This window comes from Cynocephalus volans, chromosome 14 (assembly GCF_027409185.1).
Source record: "Cynocephalus volans isolate mCynVol1 chromosome 14, mCynVol1.pri, whole genome shotgun sequence".
In the NCBI taxonomy this organism is placed as follows: Eukaryota; Metazoa; Chordata; class Mammalia; order Dermoptera; family Cynocephalidae; genus Cynocephalus; species Cynocephalus volans.
In genome coordinates, this window is record NC_084473.1 from 40,141,307 (window position 1) to 40,160,526 (window position 19,220).

Here is a 19,220-nt window from a genome sequence, read left to right on the forward strand (position 1 = left end):
CTAGCATCACCAACAAGAGATTTCACACTTGTTACCTAAGGGCAGCTCAAAGCCTGTGTGTGTATTCACATGGGTGGCTATACATATATAAATATGGATGTACGCTTCTCCTTGCTTCTTCACACAAAAGTTTCTCCCCCCAAATAGTCAATAATTTATGCCCAAGTCTGTAATAGACACTGTGGGGATATGAAGGTGTGTGCATGAGAGAGAATCCCAGCTCTCAACATAGTTATAATTTACTTGGAGAGATAAGACATAAGCACATGAAGAGTTCCCAGTCCCAGAAAAATTGATGGTTATCTTATTTTTATGAGTAATATGGAGATAGGTATGAAAAAATAAATCCATGCCATTTATTTCAATTATATTAAAATACAATAAATATACAATAAATAACAGAATTTATTTTGAGTATGTAAAAAGTAGCATGTGAGAAGGGCAGTAGTAGGGGAGGTGGGGTGAGATTCTTAATGGCCAAAATATCGCATACACTCAGGAAAGGAAATTAGGGAAAATGAAACAGTTTTGCTAACATTATCTCAGCAATGATCAAGAAGTGTGATTCTCAAGGCTTTGCTCAAAACTCAGAGGTGTATGAAGAATCAACTGCTGGGCTAGCTCCAACTCCTTCACAACTGTATCCTCTCTTGCCCTGGTTTTCTACCCGTAATAGCTGAGGTTTGAAGTAGATGATGGCTAATACTCCTTTAATGAACACTTCTGGTAACCCTTTCTTTGATAAATATATCAAGGTCCCCTATCCTACTCACCACTTCCCTACCATACCCCCACCCCTGATAAATTACAGTGTACAATATTAAGTTATTCATGAATCCGTAACTTTAATTTTTTTGTGTTTATACCTCTTTATGGCAACTGTTTGAAAAAAGCAAAATTCTAATTCATATTGCTAAAATTCAGCACTAAACAATCATCACTCTTACATTATCTAGTTCTAATAATCTAGCCAGCATAATATAGTGCATTATTCAATATTCTTACAAGAAGAGTATTGGTGTAGCTATGATTCACAATGGTGAAGATAGGATCAAATAATTATGTATTCACTGCTTTTAGCTGGCTTAAAGTTGACTTAGCTACACAGCAACTAAAAGTACGATAATATTGGTAACAATAATCAACCACAATGTATATCGACAAAATAAAAGTTAAAAAAAAAAGTACAATAATATTTAATTTCTTTTTTAATGATAATCCAGTAACAGCACATAAGTATGACTTTGGTATTTAAACGCTACATAAATAACCTTTCATTTGGTAAGTCTTATTAAACCCAAGGTGTTTGGGAAAAAGTTAAGAGCAGAAAAAGATAAATATGGGTTGTAATACTGAGTAATATCAAACTATTTCTATTATCATTTTTTATGTTAAAAATATTCTTATTTGGACATCTGAATGTTAAGAAAATTATCACCTAGTAACAGCAATGAATTCAAATATTATCCAATAAAATGCTAAACAATGCAAGCTCTCTTCAATTCTTAAATACTTTTTAAAGTCATTTCAGTAAAGAGATAAAATACTCTTTACTGAAATGGAAGAGAGAGAACTTTCATGAAGCCATACAGTAAGGTAAATAATAGGTACAAAAATAAAGCAGAGAATTGAGAAGTATGCTGGAAAAGTTTTGCAAATACTATTTTTGGTTGTATCTAGCTCCATTATACAGTTTAAATTTTGGCCAAATTTTAAAAATATTTGTTAAACAGTTCCTTCATGTGACATATGCTTCCGGGATACTTCTGACATTGATATGAGAAATTATAAAACATTTAGAAATGAAAATGTTACTCTCAAACCAAAAACAGCACTGTAATCCAAGCTTTTTCTGAATTCATAAGACGGAAAAACATTTAGAAGTACCTTTCTGTTTTAAAACATCCAAATAATGTACTTTAAAAAAACAAAAATACGTAATTGTTCAAGGCAAAAAGGAGACAAGTCTAAATAAAATAAGGTCCCAAATTTTACTCTAGGAGTCATTACTCTTCCTTTGCAGTCTCTACTCTATTTACTCCATAATAAGTAAACTGTTTTATCCCTTCATCTGGGAAGGATAATTTTTACCCTACCAAGATGATAACAATGCCACTGCAGTGCTCACCCAGCAAGAAATGCATGAATATAAAGTAGTGCCAACTCTTTCTATCAAACAAAGTGTATGCAAGAATTGATTCGCAATGCATTAATTCAGGAACTCAGCAGAGAGGCTCCTACTATATCGAGCTGATCTAAACTTGAGCTCATGATAACACTGCACAAAGCTATGGTAGATAAAAGTGATAGGCAATGCTAATAGAACGATTCCACTGACAACACAAACTCCTCCAAGAATTCTTCCAGGCATTGTGATAGGATACATATCTCCATAGCCAACTGTAGTCATAGAGATAATCACCCACCAGCAGGCAGCGGGGATGCTGGCGAAGTCCTTGTTGGATGTTTCCAGGTCCAACCCATGTTCGAGAAGCTGAGAAAGTGCACTAAAGATTGCCATGGCAACACAAATGAAGACAAGTAACATAACCATCTCTCGGTAACATCGTTTGAGAGTCAAACCAAGTGTCTGAAGACCAATGAAGTGACGGGCAAGCTTAATCACCCAAAAAATCCTCATCATTCTAAGCACCCTCAAGGTGACTCCAGCCCTCTGGAGTTGAGAGTTCTCGCCTGTAAATACTGTCATTAACACGGAGATGTAATACGGCGTGATTGCCAGTAAATCAATGATGTTCAGGGGTCTCTTGACAAACTCACACTTGTTTTTGGAGACGATGAACCTCACGATGCACTCTGCAGTGAACCAACCTATGCAGATAGCTTCAATTATCCTGTCAAGAGAACAAAAGAAGGATTGATGATTTTATTTTTAAGCATTTTAATAGCTCTTAGATTTCTACAGATAGTACTACACTGACATACTAATTCAGTTACTTTTCCAGAAAACATAAAGAACAGACAGCATTACCAATGTCATCGGACCCACCAAAACACAACAGAACAAACACAGTTCAGATGAAAATTGAACTTAGTAAAGTTCTTATTTATGTACTGCATGTAACACCATTAAAACGATTATTTTTTTACTTGTCACTAATACCTTTAAAAAAATCTCTTTCTTATTTGGTGGTTTGAAATTAACTTATGTTCATCTAGCCACAATATGAAATTTCACTTACTCTTTGAGGACAATGGTTCTCAACTGTGATATAAGTTACAAGGCGGGTCAGAAGGATTTTGTTCCTACAGACAGTGGACATACCCAAGTTTTTTTGATGATTTATTTCTTGGTAAATTAGATTGACTACAGATCATTTCCTGAAATGTGACTGCTCATTTCTTTTCCAATAGGCTTGTGTGAGAGACACGGAAGCTGAGCTGGCTTTTGGAGCACTGGAGGAGTGCCCTCGCCAGGAGAGCACCAGGTCACCACCACCACCACCCTCATCATGAGGCTCCCAGGGGAAAAACGCCTGAAGAGTCCTACAATGGAGCAAAACCACCACTAGGATTTTCCCAAAAACCACAACTACTTTGCTTTCCATAACTATTTTTACATAGCATAAGTTTTAAAATATAAGGCCACATTTGACCTAGAACATTATTTATCAACCTTTTTGCATCACTGCACACACTGAAAATAATATTTACACAACATACTGGAGTCAACGGGTAGGATTCCTAAAGCAGAAGCCACCCTCCTGGGGGCTCTAGCCACCCTGGCCCTTGTCCTGCACTCTCCAAGCCTGAGGAAATCAAATCTCAGCACAATGGTTAGGAAGACCTGATCCAGAGAGAGAAGTAATTTGGAAGTAACTGTAAGTTAATTAAAAATTATTAATTCCAAATTAAAAGCTGTCATTTACTATATACCCTCATTCATTTTTCTCCCCATAATTTTTTCCTGCCACTCACCTAGACACAAATGTCAGAAGCACAATGGAGGGAAAAGAAATTGGAGTAGGTAGGATGGGAGTGGTAGGTGGGGCAACATTTTGAAGAGAATTACTCAAAGCATACTCAGAACACAAGTTACACTAGATGTTACTCTGGGAAATGAGTAAATACAATTAACCATGCTTCCCTACTGTAGGGCTTTATAGGGCCATAAAGATAAACTTTATTTATTCTGTTTATTAACTTTCATTTATTTATTTTTTTAACATTCACATTCACATGGTTCAAATCAAAAAGGCAAAAAAAAAAGAAAAGAAAAGAAAAGAGAGTATGCAAAGAAAAGTCTCTCTCTCACCCCATTCCCCAGAGAGCCAAAGCCAGCAGGCAACAAATATTTCTCTACTGTGAGATCTCCTGCTCTACTCATGGGCCCTATCACCTGTGGAAACAGCAGCTTCCCTGTCCCCACCCTGCTATCAAGATGGCTTCCATGAATCTGGAGGCTTAGAAAACTGGGAGGGTCATAAAACTTCGTAGACCTAGAGAACAGGAAGCTGCAATTTTCTAATACACAGTTTTAGCTGACATAATATCATGCATCACTTCTCCCTGGTAATGCTAATCAAATATTCCATGTGTTAGCCCATAGTTTCAGCCCCTTGCAGTTAGGCAGGGTCATGTGACCAGTTCCGTCCAATGGGCAATGAGCAAAATGCCTGTAACATTTCTAGGCAGATACACAGAAGTTGATGCAAATTCTTTTCCCTGCCATGGCAACCTGGAAGGCATGTATTCTAATGGCTTGCTACAAGACGGTGGGTCCCTACCAGCCCAAGCCCAAGTGACTGCACAGAGTACAGCAGAGAAACCTTCTCCCCTGACCTAGATAGGACATATGTGATCAGGAGGAAATAAATCCTTACTGTGTTAAGCCACTGAGATGTCTAAGTTGGTTGCTACCCTAGGTAATAAATTGACAAATATAGTAAGTAGTAAGGTGTGCACTCAAAAGGGACTGCAGGAGCACAGAGTAGTAATAATAAGTTTTCTTAGACTGGCTAGTGCATAAAACATACCAGTTTTCCAGCCAGCACACTATGTCTCTTCTCTAGGCGGACACAAGCAAGGACAGTAGACTGGATGTCAAAAGTCCCCATGCTCTTTTTGCTCTGAAGGAAGAGCCTCACCCATGAAGTGGCAGAGTTGCACTTAATCTTCTAAGGGACCTCCCAGCTCTAAAATCCTATGATTCTATTAATGTCAGAAGAGTGATAATTTTAACGTGCCAAAAATACCAGAACATTTTCTGTCTAATTATTTCTACCAGCAGTCAAAGTTCTTCAGATTATAAAGGAGGAAAATCCAAATAGTGCGGAATAATCTTTCAGTAACGGAATTTCAAAGAGGTAAACTCGCCTATAATGAGGTCCTCAGGGTTCTTCCTGCCCACTCCCCGAGTCAGATGCAGTTTATCCAGAATATCACGCTAAAGGGATGAATCAGTGAGAAACCCTGGGCCTCAATTTCACCTGGGATTATGCCAAGGCAGTCTCCAACAACAAACACCACTAAGCCTGCCAAAATTCCCCATGCTTCCAAACGGCACTCTTACCAATCCACCACTGACAACTGCTAAAAAACTGAGTACTGTTTACTGAGCACTACAGCAAACAATTGGGTACTCCCAAAGACTACTTCTATGAAACACAAATAGGGGGGAAAAAAAAGAACTAAAGAAGATACTGAGGGACACCATATTCCTTTGAAGCACATTCTGATTTCTTTTGAGGTCCAAATATACACAAGTTTATGAATGCACGGCTAATAAAAATGTTACCACTTACTGAGGCCTTTCAGTGGAGCACTATGCTAAGCACTTTACAGACACCATCTCATTTAATCCTTCTCAAGAATTCTATTAAGTATGTATTTCCCTTATTATCTCCATTTTACAGATGACAAACTGAAACAGAAAGGTTAAGCATCTTTTCCAGAGACACACTAAGAAATCGTAGTGGCACAGGTAATGAAAGCCAGATCTGCTGGGCTTTAAAGCTATAAGGAACATTTGAAAATGCTACTGATTTTTATGACAATGTCCAATGTTACTATTATATGGCATATGTCCATCTCTTGGTCTCCATGATTTATGTTAGTCAGAACAGTATTTTTCAGACTGCTGGTTCTTACCGTGTTAAAATCAACATTAAAATTAACATTTTCTTGGAAACAGAATAGAAAATGACAGAGTACATCAAAGAATAGTTTCATGAAACTTTTGTTTCAGTTATATACAACTGTGTCCTAGGTTATAATGTAAAAAGGACTTTCTGCAGGTACTGGAGGACCTCAACAATTGCAGGCAATCGCCTGTCATTCCTAATTACTCTGACTGATTCCTAATGACAGAAGGCACTTCTGGGAATGACTCAGAGGATTATAAACCGGCTAAGAAGGGGAGCAAATGCTTTTAGCGTTAACCAGTGTCTGCCTCCATGCTCTCCCCCAACTCCCTCCCACAAAAAAGACTGGGCCAGGCACAAGAGGTCATTAACTATGCGATGTGAAGTAAGATCAGGGCCCTCTGGGTGCTCTTTTTGCGTCTTTCCCCCCCAACATTTTATTATGAAACATGGAGCAGATTCATTAATATTTTAAATATACTTGCTTACCACCTTTATCTATCCATAATCTGTTTTTAATGCATTTCAAAATAAAACGCAGACCTCAATGCACTCTTCTCTCTAAAACTTCAGAGTGCATATCATTGACTAGAGTTCCATATTTGTTTAGTTTTTTATCTCTTGATACAAACTTTATACACAATGAAACATACAAACCTTAAATGTACATTCACTTACTTTTGACAAATGCATAACCTCTATGATCCAAACTCTTATCGAGATACAGAGCTTTTATATCTCCCAGGGAGTTTCCTACCTGGTTCATCTTTGTATCTCCTGCCCTCACTTTCCAAACCCACCAGACACTAGCAAGTGCTCAATACATGTTTGTCCAGTACAATTGAAGTGACTTTGATAGAACAGGAAGTCCTGGGGCTGGCCAGTTACCCAGTTACCTCAGTTGGTTAGAGCACAGCCTCATAACACCAAGGTCACGGGTTCAGATCCCCATACCAGCCAGCTGCCAAAAAAAAAAAAAAAAAAAAAAAAAAAAGAACACAAAGGCCTGGGATGGCCACTCCACAGCCACAAGAAGCCTCTCAGTCCCCCTGGACAACTGAAGACTTTCAGTTATCTTACACCCTTATCTTACACCATACATGTTATAGACTGAATCTATGTGTCCTTCCTCCCTCTCCCAAATTAATATGTTGAAGCCCTAATCCCCAGTATGCTAGTATGACTGTATTTGGAGAGGGGATTTGGAGAAATAATTAGGTTTAGATAAAGTCATAAGGGTGGGGCCCTAATCTGATAAGGCTTGTGCCCTCATGAGAAAAGGAAGAAAAACCATAGCTCTTTCTCTCCAGCATGTGAGGACACAGCAGGAAGGCAGCTACGTACAAGTCAGAAAGAGCCCTCACTAGAACCTGACCACTGGCACTTTGATCTCAGACTTCCAACTTTCAGAACAGTGGATAAACACACTTCTACTGCTTAAGCCATGCAGTCTATGGTATTTTGTTATGACAGCCCAAGCCAACTAATGTAGCACTGATGCAACTGGATTAGTGTCCTAAGAAGAGACACCAGAAAGCAAAAACAGACAGATGGAACAACATCAAATAAAAACTTGTTCATCAAAGGACACAATCAACAGAGTGAAAATGCAACCCATGGAATGGGAGAAAGTATCTGCAAGTCATATATCTGATTTATATCCACATATCTGATTAATATCCAGAATATGTAAGGAACTCCTACAACTCAACCACAAAAAACAAATAACCCGATTAAAAAATGAGCAAAGAAATTGAATGGACACTTCTCCAAACATGATATACAAAGAGCCAAAAAGCATATGAAAGGATGCTCAACATCACTAATCCTCAGAGAAATGCACATCAAAGCCACAATAAGCTATCACACCCACACCCATTAGGATGGCTACTATTAAAAAAAACCAAAAAACCAAAAACACACAGAAAATAACAAGTGTTGGTGAGAACGCGAACCTTTGTGCACTGTTGGTGGCACAGTAAATGGTACATCCCCTATAGAAATACCATATGATATTTCCCAATCCCACTTCTGGTTATATATCCAAAAGAACTGAAAGGGGGAGTCTGGGAGAGATACTTGCACATAATTGTATATGGCAGCACTATTTGCAATAGCCAAGATGTAGAAGCAACCCAAATGTCCATTTATGGATAAATAGACAAAGAAAATGTAGTATATACATACAATGGAATATTATTCAGCATAAAAAGGGAGGAAATCTTGTCACATGCTACAACATATATGGACCTTGAGGACACTATATTAAATGAAATAAGCTAGTCACAAAAAACCCAAATACTATATGATTCCACTTATACGAGATATCTATAGTAGACACAGAAACAGAAAGCAGAATGGTTGGGCCGAGCCTGTGGCGCACTCGGGAGAGTGCGGCGCTGGGAGCGCAGCGACGCTCCTGCCACAGGTTCGGATCCTATATAGGAATGGCCGGTGCACTCGCTGGCTGTCACGAAAAAGACAAAAAAAAAAAAAAGAAAGCAGAATGGTGGCTTTCCAGGGCCCAGGGGAAGGGAGGAAAAATTGTTTAATAGTGCTATGATTTGAACATCCCCCCAAGCTCATGTTGGAACTTAATCCCCAATATGGTATTTGAAAGGTGAGCCATTTTAAGAGGTGATTAGATCATGAAGACTATGCTCTCATGAATGGATTTATCCATTCATGGAGTAATGGGCTGATGGTTTAGTGGATGGTCATGGGCATAGTCTGGTGGTTTTATAAGGAGAACACATGAAAGCACTCTTGACATTCTCGCCACCTGACACCTTGCATTGCCATGGGACTCTATACAGAGACCACCAAAAAGGCCCTCACCAGATGTGGTCCCTGGACCTTGAACTTCCTGACCTCCAAAACTATAAGAAATAAATTTTATTCCTTTATAAACTACCCAGTTTCAGGTATTTTGTTATAAGTGACAAAAAACAAACTAATACAATGGGTTTTCAGAGAGGAGGCCGACAGCTTTCAGGTGAGCAAGTGAGCCTGTAAAAACACTTTTGCTCTTGCCCAGCCCTCGCTATGTGATACCCTGCACCACCACAGGACTCTGCAGCGAGTTCCCACCATGAAGACCCTCACCAGATGTGTTATTTGGATCTTGGACTTGCCAGCTTCCAAAATCATAAGAAATAAAATTTCATTTTCTTATAAATTACCCACTTTCAGATATTCTGCTATAAGCAACAGATAACTGACTAATACAAATGGGTATAGAGTTTCAGATTTGCAAGATGAAAAAGTTCTGAAGATCTGTTTCCCAGCAACATGAATATTCTTAACACTATTGAACTATATACTTAAAAATGGTTAAGACGGTAAATTTTATGATATACGTTTTTTACCGCAATTCAAGCAAACAAACATATGGGCAGTGGTGGGATTCAAATCCGTGCCCCCAAAGAGACTGAAACCTTAATCTGACACTTTAGACTGCTGCTCATCAACACCGCTCACTGGGTCAATGAAAAAAAATGGTGCTGACCTTGCCAGTAATTAATTTATTGACTTATATCCTGCCTTACCTCAAAAGAATTTAAGATGATTGTTCTTGTCATTAACACCAAGCAGAACCTGAATAAAATTCAATAATCTAGGTATAATTAAGAAAATTAATGTAAAAATAGCTGAAAGCTGAATATTTTTACTGGATAGCTGACTTGAAAAAGCTAAATGAGTTACACAAATGTATAACAGCACAGAAAACTATCTGAAATAGTTATTATACACAATGTATTTATCATACATTTATATAGCTACGTCATTATAATATATTTTAAAGCAAGTACAATATCACAATGTATTAGAATATAACATAAAATGTTAAATGAATCCAAACCCCAATAACTTTGTTTCTTATTAAGTTACCTTTAAATTGGAGTAGGATTTAAGATTCAACTTTATACTTTTGATAGGGAAAAATGAAACACAAGATCTCTGAAGACATATATATTGACACACCAGTGTAAAATTAAAGATAATAGAGTGCTATCATTTTTTTCCCCAAAATAAAAATAATAGTTCTTTGTTTATATATGAAACTACAGAACACCAGGTAGAAGACAGCAGTATGTCTAATAACTTGTTGTGGAACTTTGGATAAACTATTTAATCTGTCTTCCTGAATTTTCCTCATTGATTAAATGGTGACTATAATAATAGAACCTATGTTTTATGTTGTAGTAAGAATTAAACGAAACAATATGTATAAAGAGCTTAGAATACTGCCTGGCACATAGTAAGTGCTCAATAAATTGTGACTTTATTATTACTACAAACCATCCCTGGGCTCATAGTCTTCTCTCCATACTCAAAAGGAGATTAATTCAATGCCTTTCTGAGGGCAAAGAGAAGGTGCTATGGTTTGAATGCTTGTCTCCTCAATGTGCATGATGAAATTTAATTGCCACTGTGATGGCTCGGGGAGGCGGGGCCTTTAAGAGGCATTTAGGTCATAAGGACTCCAACCTCACGAATGGACTAACGCCCTAACAGCGAGAGTGGGTTCTTTATCACACTGGTGGGTTTGCCTCCTCTTGCTCTAGCTCTTCCTCTTGCACCTACTCTTGCTTTCTCTCTCTTTCTCTCTCTCTGCCCCCGTCTTTGCCCTTCTGCATTGTGATGTCTTCCACCATGAGATGACACAGCAAGATGCCCCTCACCAGATGACAGCCTCTCATCTTGGACTTCCCAGCCTCCAGAACTTTGAGCCAGTAAACCTCTGTTCATTTCAAATTACCCAGTCTATAGCATTCTATTACAGCAGCGCAGAACAGACAGAAGGCAAGAAGGAACGCTCCATTCTTTCTTCTCTGAAGAATTCCGCCTATATTCTTATAAATTGCTGGTTGCAGCATAAATTGTTAAAACCACTTACGAGAGCAAATGGCAGGATTTATCAAGCTTAATACTGCACAGGAGCCCCTCCATCCACTCTCGAAGTTTATCCTACATACACATCCTCACATTTACAAGAACATGTAGTACAGCCTTATAACATCAAGGTCACGGATTCGGATCCCCATACCAGTCAGCTGCTGAGGGAAAAAACAAAAAACTAAAAAACAAATACAAGAACATATATAAAACCCAAGGATAAAAAAAAAAAAAAAAAAAATACAAATGCCTATCCATAGGAGATAGATTATACAAATGTATTTCCAAAAGTTATTTTGGGGTTGAATCATATGAAATTGCCAGTCAAATATCAGAAATTTTATAATTCCACCTTTTGTTATGTACCCATGAAAAGGAATGAGGTACATCACTGCACTTTGATGTGGAACATTCTTCAAGACGCGTGGTTAAGTAAGGTGCAGAATAGTACATATAACAGGCTACGATTGTGTATGCATGTGTGTGCGCACCTGCATGAGCTGGAAGGATACCCAAGAAACGGTTAACACCAGTTGTCACTAGGGAGGGAACCCTCAAGCCTGATGCAGGATGGAAACTCACTTTTTATTTTATTTCCTTTTGTACTGTTAAATGTTTTGCCAGCACATATTATTTTTCCAATTTAAAAACACTTTTAAAAGAAAAAGTAAAAAGTATGCCCAACTAGAAGAGCAATCACCATGATCACATTGTCAGCAGCTTGAATCAGCCTGTAACCCCAGGAGTGCCACAAAAGGAAAAGTCACACCCCTCCTAACCCAATCTTTCAGACTTAAACATACAAGGCATTTCCAATCACATTTCTAACAGGCAAGTATGGGGTAATAATACATGGTATAATAAAAGTTTCTAACGAACTGCACATCAACATCCACCACACTACCTAGAATCTCTTTCAAGCCTTAAAACAGTTTTCTCCACAACAATCAGTTAAATGGGGGAAAGGCAGGATTTTTTTTTAAATTTGATTTTTTGGTTATACACTTTAATTGCCTTACAGGAAAAAAATCTATACTGTTCACATCTTTTTATCTCCCAACCTAGATCAATGAGAATAAATAAAACACACATAGAAGGGTACTTCAAAAAGTTCATGGAAAGATTCGTATTATCTTTTAATTCTATTTCTCCACAAACTTTTTGAATGGCCCTCTTATTGAGCACTTACTCAAATGCCAAGCATCTTTCTATACATTTATACGTATTAATTCATTTCATTCTCTCAACTGTATGGTAGATTTTATTATCCCTACCAATAAATGAGGAAACTGAGGCAAAAAGCAGTTAACTTACTCACACCACAGAACTAATAAATGGCAGATTAGTAATATGTACTCATTGATTATGTCATACATTGAATCCTGGCTGGGAGCTTTGCTTTTCTTAAAGCTCTAATCAATATATGCATGCTATTTTATGTTTCTCACTTGATATTATTTTGTTTAACCATGCCCAGCTGGGATGGCCATTTCTTCAGGATATGTAGCAGGATAAGGATAATGATCAATAGAAAAGTCGCAGTTCCAGTCATTGGGACTGGCTACAGAGAACTGAGCTCCTTCCACAGTTTTTAAGGGGCTGCTATTATTCTGCTGAATCTCCTCCTATAATCACCTCCTTTGGGCTGCCCATGCTTTTTTCACTCCTGTCTTAGCAGACAGACACACACTGCTCTCTCCCTTGCCTGAAGAGCTGGGGCTCTTCCTCACAACTGCAGAGTTTCCCTTCTGTTGTTCCTCTGTCCTCTGTTTTGGTGACACAGGCACAAGACCCAAATTGTCTCTTTACTGGTAAACGGAGACCCATGGCTCTCTACAAAGGAACAACCAAGTTCTTGATGTCACATCCAGGCTACACCACCTGTTCGGCGAAGACAGGGTCTACCCATCCTATATTAATCTCCTTCAAAGATCAGAATGTGTTTCTGTGACAAATTATAGACAATTACTACAAATAACCCTCATCTTCTCTGATTCCTTTTGGCATAATTAATTCCATTTCTAACCCAAGCATATGACTTGAGTGCATTGTGATAGAGCCTGAGGTAGTGTCTTGCTAGGAACTCTGTCCTACTAGTGTGACAGTACAGACGAATGCTAAAACTTCCGAAAGAAATGGTTTTGATACTGTCAATATGGTAGGCTTTAAAAAAAAAAAAAAAAAAAAACTTTTAATATGGAAAATTGAGACTATTCAACATACAAAAGAAGACAGAACAGTAATATGAACCCCCAAGCACCCAACCAGCCCCATCAACCATCAGCCCATTGCCAATTCTGCCCCTTCCACATCCTCACCCACCACTTCCTTCCTCCTGAATTATTTTGAAATAAATCCTAGAGTGTAGGCATTTATCCCGGAGTCCTTTCTCCCCCTCCCTGGCTGTCGGGTCCAGCAAGTGTTCACAAAGGGAGGCAGGAAATGTCTGTGACTTCAGCCTGAGTCTCCTGAGATAGGTCAACTGTAACCAGGGTGATGCAGTGTCCTGGAGTAAGGATGGGATGACAATCTATTAACTTGGATGTAGTTCTAAGCCCATGGAGCACATTAATTCATGCATCATGCAATAAAGCTTATGACTGCTTACTGGTATGCCAGGGCTCTACAGAGCCACAGAGCGGTGTATAAAGATAGAACTTAATTACATAAGATGTTAGAACTTCATTATATAAGAACTTAGTTATATAAGATGTTACCATTGGGGAAACTGGATGAATGGTATATCAGAACTGTGTACTATTTCTGTAACTTCTTGTGAGCATAAAATGGTTTCAAATTAAAAAGGTAAAAAGCAAAACAAAACAAAAAAGAAGATACGACTTACCCTACAAGAGTTTACAACCTACTGATAGGTAAGATATATCCTCCCCAACAACAACCCTATCATATAAACTCAAAAATAAAATGTAAAAATTGATCAATGCTGTAATCAACACACATTAAGTTCAGAACAAGGTAATTTTCCTTCATCTGGGGGATTACAGAAGGCTTCTTTGAGAAGGCAGTGATTTATTTTGGCATGAAAATAAATCAAATTCAGAACAAGCAAACTCAGGAAAATGCTGGATATATTTGCAGAAGTGAAAGCAATTATCTTTAAAAAGTTTTTTAAAAAAGATGCCTAAGGTAACAGATAATAGAGGTAAATTGAGGCCTGAAGCTTACTTGAGGGTAATAATAATAATGGTACTGTTTATTGAAATGATTGCTATGAGGCTTGTGCTTTAAATCTACCATGTCATATGTATTTATGGGTACAGATGTACCCAGAAAAGGAGCCAGATTATCAAATTAACAGTGGTTACACCAGGAGAAAGACGGGGACTGGCAGGGAGGGGATTTGCAAAGGTAGGAATTCATTTTTTACTGTTATCTGTGCATCATTTAATTTTTCACAGTTGAAATGTATTCAAGTATTAACTGTGTGATTTTTAAAATAACTTTTAAGTATATATTATTATTATATTACCCTTCAGAGCCCACAAGTTGATCATCACTATTATATTATCCTTATTAATATAATATCCTTATAGGAAATACAGGCTCCAGGCTAAATCAGTGGCATAGTGGTGTTGGGTCTGTAGCATGGACATTTCTGCTGGGGGAGAGACTGAAAGCAGGAGGTCTAGTTAAGGGGCTACTAAAATATTCAAAAACCAAAATAAGGGCCAGACACCAAGTGATAGTGGCAAAAACAAGGAGAGAGGCCAGATGAGAAAAGGCACAGGAGCTGAAAAGCATCATGGTGCTTGGGGACAGAGAGCCGCATGAGTATGCAAAGTGAGGTGTGCACTGGGAAGAAGGGACCATTGTAGGAATGATGGCTGGGTGTGTCCACTCAAGCTTGATGACTAAGGGTTTTGAAAGTCAAGTGACAACTTTGAAGGCAAAGGGAACTCATTAACAATTTGGCAACAGGTGGATTCATTCAGTAAGTCCTTCCTGAGAGGTGACTATGTGCCATGCATCATGGTGCCAGGCCCACGAGCTGGGAAGAGGCCAAGTGTGCTGTGGGAATCTGCATGGGCAGCAAACAGATGATGGGATGGCTGGATGGTGAGATGGTGCGGTCAGTCAGGTAGCTATGATGCAAGCAAGAGGGATGGAAGGCCTCAACCGGCAGGAGACCACGGGAATAAAATGAAATGAAAAAAAAATGATGGAGGACAGTTGACAGAAGCCTTCAACAAGACCCTGCCACTGGCTGGGTGTGAAGGGCATAGAGAGTCATGCCTACAAGGATATGAGCAGATGCCCAGAGCCCATCAAACAGGCACACAACACAGCAGACATTCAGTCACTCTCCTGGACCTCCCGGAGAGATGTGCCGGTCAGAAAGATCCAGGCAGAGCCCCTGAGTCATTCCCTAAACGGAAAGGAAAGTGAAGAAAACAAAACCACCCAGAAAAATCTTATTACAAGAGATGGTCACTTCAGCCAATGAAAAGATAGAAATCATCTTTTAGGAGCTAAATTACATAAAGAATTTCATCAATCCCACGCTTCAGTGCTCATGTTCATTACCCTCTAATACAGGATTTGTGTTGTTTTGTCCTTAGCGCTGGACTGGCTTTGTGAACAAACCATCAGCGTGTCTGTGTGTGCCTCACCAAAGGCTCTCAAGAGTCAGGGACATTGTGTCTCTCTGACTGCTGTGGAAACCAGGGTACACTTCTCTTCACCAGAGCTAAGGAATGTGTTTTCAGAATACTACCATGTTCTAGGTGGACATATTCATACAAGTGGAAAGACCCAAAATCTGTGGTTCCGATTCTCACTATTAAAATACTTCTCAGAGATGAGAGAAACACAAACCTAGACCCATCAGCACCTGCCCTCCCAGGACCCACAGCCTCCACTCCAGGTGGGCTCCCTTACTCTTCAGGTGCAGCAATCTCCCACTGCATCTTTACCACAGCCCCAGTATCCACAGATTTACCTAAGTAATGCGAGAGAAAACCAATCTCATCATGAGACTTAATCTGTTCCTATTCCATATATAACTACCAGCTGGCTTGTACTCCCTTTTTATTTAATTGGCAATTCATTACTAAGAGAATTATGAGACCAGAAGGGATGTCAAGAGACCATTCACCTCATCAAACAAGATCATTTTATAAAAATTTGGAAAATGAATTTCAAAAGATTATTTTTTAAAGTGGGCTAGTTCATGCTAATATCATATTTGCTATCTTCTAACCACATGTAAATGATTTGTCCAAGAGCTCAACTCGGATTATTTTTACTTAATTACTGTGTACCAGGTACTCACTGCAAACATCAGGACCTAAATGATACTTCTGTTGCACACACAAAGTTTCCGACATGCACATAAAAACAAAAGATTTAATTAATAATAGGAATATTTAAAAGTATCCAGATGTAAGGTCTTATTGAGACAACAAGCTAAGTGTTTTATTCTACAGTCATAGAATACAAAAACATTCATGGCACTAAAAACAGCAATACCGAGCTCCGAATACTGAGGTACTGACTCCCACTGTCATCAGATAAAAGCTAAATTCATGATTATGTCATACAAGGCTTCAGATCTGCCACTCTCCGCCTTACACCATCTGCTCCAACTAAAGTCAGGCAACACAGTCCTGGTCTTCTCACTCCTCTTGCCTTTGCACATCTATCCCCCGTTCTTGGCTAACATCAGCCATGCCTTCAGATCTGAGCCCGAGCATCATTACCCTTGGAAAGCCCTGCCTTAGGTCCCTAGCATATGTGGCTGAGTTTCTCCTGTGTTCCTGTCACAGCAGCCAGAGTTAATCTCCCGCACTGCACACATCATGTTGTGTAGTGGTTGTTTACCTGCCTGTCTCCCTGTCTCCCTAGCTAGGCAGCAAACTGGGCTCTGTCTCTTTTTTTAAAAAAAAAAAAATCACTATATTGCCTAATCATAGCATTTAATATATATTCAGTAAATAAGTTGTTTGAATAAGCTAATGGTGTAATTAATGTTATAATTAGTGAGTTCAGCAGTTTTGCCAATCTAATGAAATATTTTGGACCAAATGATGGGTTTGTTGTATTGATTAAAAAAGAAAAAAAGGCTCAGCAATCACAATTCCTTGAACTTGTTAAGATAAGTGAACAGATATAATGTTGATGGGGGGGGGATTGGTAAAGGGACATGAAAATCAACTACATTATATATTGATAAAGTAAAATAAAATATATAAATAAAAATTAGAGATAATGCATTACTATCCTTACTTCACACCACACTAGTATTGGCTGAAGGTGTCCCCCAAAAGTTCATGTGTTGGAAAATTGATCCCCACTGTAACAGTGTTAAAAGGGTGGGAAATCTGATTATGGTATTTGAAATGCAGGCCCTTTAAGAGGTGACTGGATCATGAGATGATACCCTCATGAATGGATCAATCCATTCACAGAGTAATGGGTTGATGGTTTAAGGGGTTGTCGTGGGTGTGTGTGTCATGGGACTGGTGGTTTTATAAGGAGAACATAAAAAAGTGCTCTTGCCGTTCTCACCATGTGATAACCCTGTGTTGCCACCAAGAAGACCCCCACCAGATGTGTTTGTTCCCTGAACCTTGGACTACCCAGACTCCAAAACTGTAAGAAATAAATTTCATTAATTTGTAAATTACCCAGTTTCAGGTATTCTAAGCAACAGAAAACAGACTAATACACAGACAAAAATTAATGAGATGGAATGTAGTCCTAAACGTAAAAACTAAAACCATAAAGATTTTAGTAGAGGGCCGAGCCCGTCGCGCACTTGGGAGAGTGCGGTGCTGGGAGCGTGGCGACGCTCCTGCCGCAGGTTCGGATCCTATATAGGACTGGCCAGTGCACTCACTGGCTGAGCGCCGGTCATGAAAAAGACAAAAAAAAAAAAAAAAAAAAAAAAAGATTTTAGTAGAAAACAGAGGAATCATCTTGTGACTTGGCAATGCATAAACTTTCTTATGCAAAGGACAAAAAAACCCAGTAATCATAAAAGAAAATATTGATAAATTAGACTTCACATCAAAATTAAAAACTTTATTTTGATCTACAACCTGAAAAAAAAAAAAAGAAAAAAGAATTTAAACTTCAGTACAGCATAACACACCATTAAGAAAACGAATAAGCGAGCCAGACACTAGAGGAAAATAGTCACAAAACATTTATCTGACAAAGGACTAGTGTCCAGGATGTATAGAGAACTCCTAAAACTCAAGAATAAAGACATCTCAATTTTTAAAAACATAGGCTAAATATTTTGACAAACACTTTACATAATAAAATATATAAAAAGACAGTAAGCACATGAAAAAAATAATCAACACTCAATAATCATGAGGAAAATGAAAATTAAAGCCACAATAAGATATTGCTACACACCCAAGAGAATAACTTAAATAAGACCAACAACACCAAGTTTGGCAGGAGGTGAAGCAACTAAGACCTTATAAATAGTTGGTGGGTTTCGCATTCGCGAATTCCATCAACCTCAGACTGAAAATATTAAAAAAAATAAAAATCTACACTGAACATGTACAGACTTTGTTTCCTGCTATTATTCCCCAAACAAAACAATATAACAACTATTTACACATATTTACCCATAGTATTGGGTATTATAAGTAATCTGGAGATGATTCAAAGCATACAGGAGGATGTGCACAGGTTGTATGCAAATATTACACCACTTTATATCAGGGACTTGAGCATCTGTGGATTTTCGTTTCTATGGAAGGTCCTGGAACCAATCCCCTGTGAATACTGAGGGATGAGTGTGCATTGTTGGTGGGAGTACAGAAAGGTACAACCACCTTGTGGTTCTCCCAAGGTGTTCCCAAGAACAATGTAGAAGGCAGTGGCCCCAATGCTCTATATGAACTTTTGATGTGCCAAAACATATGACACAATCAATAAGTTAAAAATTTAATTTCCAGATGTATGTTTTCATTAAAGAAAATTATGTCTGACTTATAAACAGGAAAACTGAAGGAGAGAGGGGACAAAGAAAGAAAAATGAAAAAAGTAATAAATAGGAAATAGATATAAAAAAGAGGAAAAAAGTCAAAAGCTGGTTCCATGAAAAGATTAATAAAAGGGCTGGCCAGTTAGCCCAGTTAATTAGAGTGTGGTGTTATAAAACCAAGGTCAAGGGTTCAGATCCCCTTACTGGCCAGCCACAAAATAATAATAATAATAATAATAATAATAATA

The 19,220-nt window shown here is 38.3% G+C and overlaps 1 protein-coding gene across 2 annotated transcripts in view; it reads right to left on the reverse strand.

Annotated features, from left to right (window-relative positions):
* Positions 1-2,209: 2,209 nt before the first annotated feature.
* The window catches only part of KCNG3 (potassium voltage-gated channel modifier subfamily G member 3), a 38,863-nt gene continuing 21,852 nt past the window's right edge, over positions 2,210-19,220 (reverse strand). For both annotated transcript variants that reach the window (XM_063079047.1, XM_063079046.1), the window contains exon 2: positions 2,210-2,855. In XM_063079047.1, coding sequence (XP_062935117.1) covers positions 2,210-2,855 — 646 coding nt within the window. The remainder of the gene's footprint in view (positions 2,856-19,220) is intronic.